This window comes from Schistocerca cancellata, chromosome 2, assembly GCF_023864275.1.
Source record: "Schistocerca cancellata isolate TAMUIC-IGC-003103 chromosome 2, iqSchCanc2.1, whole genome shotgun sequence".
NCBI lineage: Eukaryota > Metazoa > Arthropoda > Insecta > Orthoptera > Acrididae > Schistocerca > Schistocerca cancellata.
In genome coordinates, this window is record NC_064627.1 from 773070445 (window position 1) to 773073231 (window position 2787).

The window sequence follows — 2787 nt, forward strand, 5'->3', positions numbered from 1 at the left end:
CTCCTGGTAAAGGCTCTCATTTATAAATGTCCTTGAAGAAGAAATTTAGGAGGGACATACAAGAGATGGAGTACTGTAATAGTCGATTCGCTTAGTACATAAAGCGAAGAAAAAGAAGAAGAAATTTTGTGTCCTGTTCCTCACTTCCTCGTACCGTACATTAAATTTCTGATGCTGTAATGCCATGTAGCAGAATCTCAACAAGTACTTTTTCTTTAAATTAAAAGTGACTGCTAAGCTTAAGCTTAATTTTTACCGTGTTTTCTAGATGCCTTGAATACAAAGCAATACATTTGCTGTATTGTTTAAGCCTTTTATGATTAACACTATAGCGACTTTGCATTCTATCCATCAGTCATATTCGCCGCTAACGTTTTGCAATGTAGAAAGCTTACGCGCGACAAGTGAGACAGGGGTCAGGTTCTTGATCGGTGAATGGCAAAAATTTCTGCGCCACAGGGGGGACCAGGCGGTGCCGGCCGCGGCCTATATAAGCTGCCGCCGGCGACCCAGCAGGCACACAGTAATCGAACACAGCAGCGGCAGCAACATGGTGTGCAAGGTGAGACAACCGGTAGAGCAACAGCTCTCTCTCGTGTTTACCAGAGGTCCGGCGTGAGGATGGGGAAATGCGTCACCCGGTCCTCGTGCGTCTGTCTTGAGGAGATCTTGACGAATGGCACTGTGGTATGCTTAGCAGTAATGTAGTGGCTCGATGACAGTACCAAATACACGTACTGTAGAGGCAGGGGAAGTTACTCAATTACAATAGCAGGAAAGAAGTGCTCTACATCGTATATTTGAGATCTCTGCTTAATGCAGCCTTTTTATCGAGAGGTCTTTGTCGGACTCGATGATGGAGTATGAAAGGGAGAGTCTGTGAGCCATGTGGATACAGTTTTGCCTCATATTTTCCATAACATAAACTTGGTTATTCGATATTCATTGTAATCTGTATCATGTTGTACATAAAGAGGTATTCTCATAATCTACTTCCCCTTCATTCACATACTGAGTGAAATATTCCAGTAAAGTAGTGCATTATCAGAGTTCGTGAGGTTAATAAATATATACTACCTGTCGAAACAAGAATTGCTGTTAATGTTTGCTTTTCGAGTAAAATCTGAAAAAAATGTATGCATTGGAGCTTTAACATTGTTGTGGGGGACAATTTTTGTGTCTTTGCTCTGGTCGATCTGGAACTCTTCAGCTGTTCAAATGCCCCCACATTCATTTTGCTTCATTAATTGAGAATAACCTACTTAGATGTTTTGCATATTTCCCTGCTCTGTTAGTAAGCTCGGTAGCTTCACGGCAAAATCTGTGCAAAAGTTGAAGAAAAATGGCTAGTCATAATCATGAATTGTTACTTTACAAGTCGATTACAGATTTATAATCGATGTAAATGTTGTAAGATAAAATGAATTTCCACAATTTTCGTCAGAGAAGACAGTTCACCAACTGCGCTAACTCTCAATGACACTCATACAGAGGATGTTACAGAAATGTGTAAAAGCCCGCATCTCGTGGTCGTGCGGTAGCGTTCTCGCTTCCCACGCCCGGGTTCCCGGGTTCGATTCCCGGCGGGGTCAGGCATTTTCTCTGCCTCGTGATGGCTGGGTGTTGTGTGCTGTCCTTAGGTTAGTTACGTTTAAGTAGTTCTAAGTTCTAGGGGACTTATGACCACAGCAGTTGAGTCCCATAGTGCTCAGAGCCAAATGTGTAAAAAATTTTCTGTCGTGCCGTTAACAGACAATACATTCAGAGCTGTAGTGCCTAAAACCATGATCAAACAATTTTTTATTTCTAACCAGTTGATCGTCCTGTCCGTGGTGGTGGCCGTGGCTAGCGCCGGCTACCTGGGCGCCCCGGCCGTCTACGCCCCCGGTGCACCTCTGGCTGCCCGCGCCTACGCTGCTCCCGCCTACGCCGCCCCCATCGCTCGTTACGCCGCCCCCGTCGCTAGAGCCTACGCCGCCCCCGTAGCCAGGGCCTACGCCCCAGCTGTCGCTGCCGCCCCCGCCGCCGTCGCTGCCGAGTACGACCCGCACCCCGAGTACAGCTTCGCCTACAACGTGCAGGACGCCCTCACCGGTGACTCCAAGACCCAGCACGAGAGCCGCAGCGGTGACGTCGTCCAGGGCAGCTACAGCCTGGCCGAACCCGACGGCTCCATCCGTACCGTCGACTACACTGCCGACCCCGTCAACGGCTTCAACGCCGTCGTGCACAAGGAGGCCGGTGCCCACCCCGCCGCCGCCGCCCCTGTCGCCGTCGCCCACGCCCCCGTGGCCGTCGCCGCCCCCGCCAGGGCTTACGCCGCACCCATCGCTAGGGCTGCCTACGCCGCCCCTCTCGCTAGGGCTGCCTACGCCCCCGCCCTGGCCTACGGTGGTGCCTACCATGGTTAAGGACTGACATGGACAACCAACCTCTCACTCTCATTTTGTACAAATACCTGTACCCATTAATGCACATCAATATATAAGTTTATAATCAATTTTTTCCATTATTTTGTCTGTATTACCACCATTCCTAGCACAGAAACATTCTAAACATGAGCCATGGAATCAGACTTCTTCTAAAAACCATCTTCAATATTTGGACAAAGGCTTAGTACGAGGTGTGTGAGAAAAGTAATGCGACTTTATATTCTGATATTTTATCTACCATAGCTGCTATTTTTTCAAACATCAGTATTGTCTCCTTCAAGGCACTATCCTTTGGCAGTGGAGTCGTTGCTCCCAGTCTTGGTAGCAGTGCTGGAAATCTTCAACTGGTAGGGCC

General features: G+C 48.1%; 1 protein-coding gene across 1 annotated transcript; it reads left to right on the forward strand.

The window, feature by feature from the left end:
- Positions 1 to 534: 534 nt before the first annotated feature.
- LOC126162602 (cuticle protein 18.6-like) lies at positions 535 to 2500 on the forward strand. The gene is made up of 2 exons (XM_049919211.1): positions 535 to 562; positions 1815 to 2500. The coding sequence occupies exons 1-2, from the start codon at positions 551 to 553 to the stop codon at positions 2409 to 2411; spliced, it is 609 nt and encodes a 202-aa protein (XP_049775168.1). The 5' UTR covers positions 535 to 550; the 3' UTR covers positions 2412 to 2500.
- The last annotated feature ends 287 nt before the right edge of the window (positions 2501 to 2787 follow it).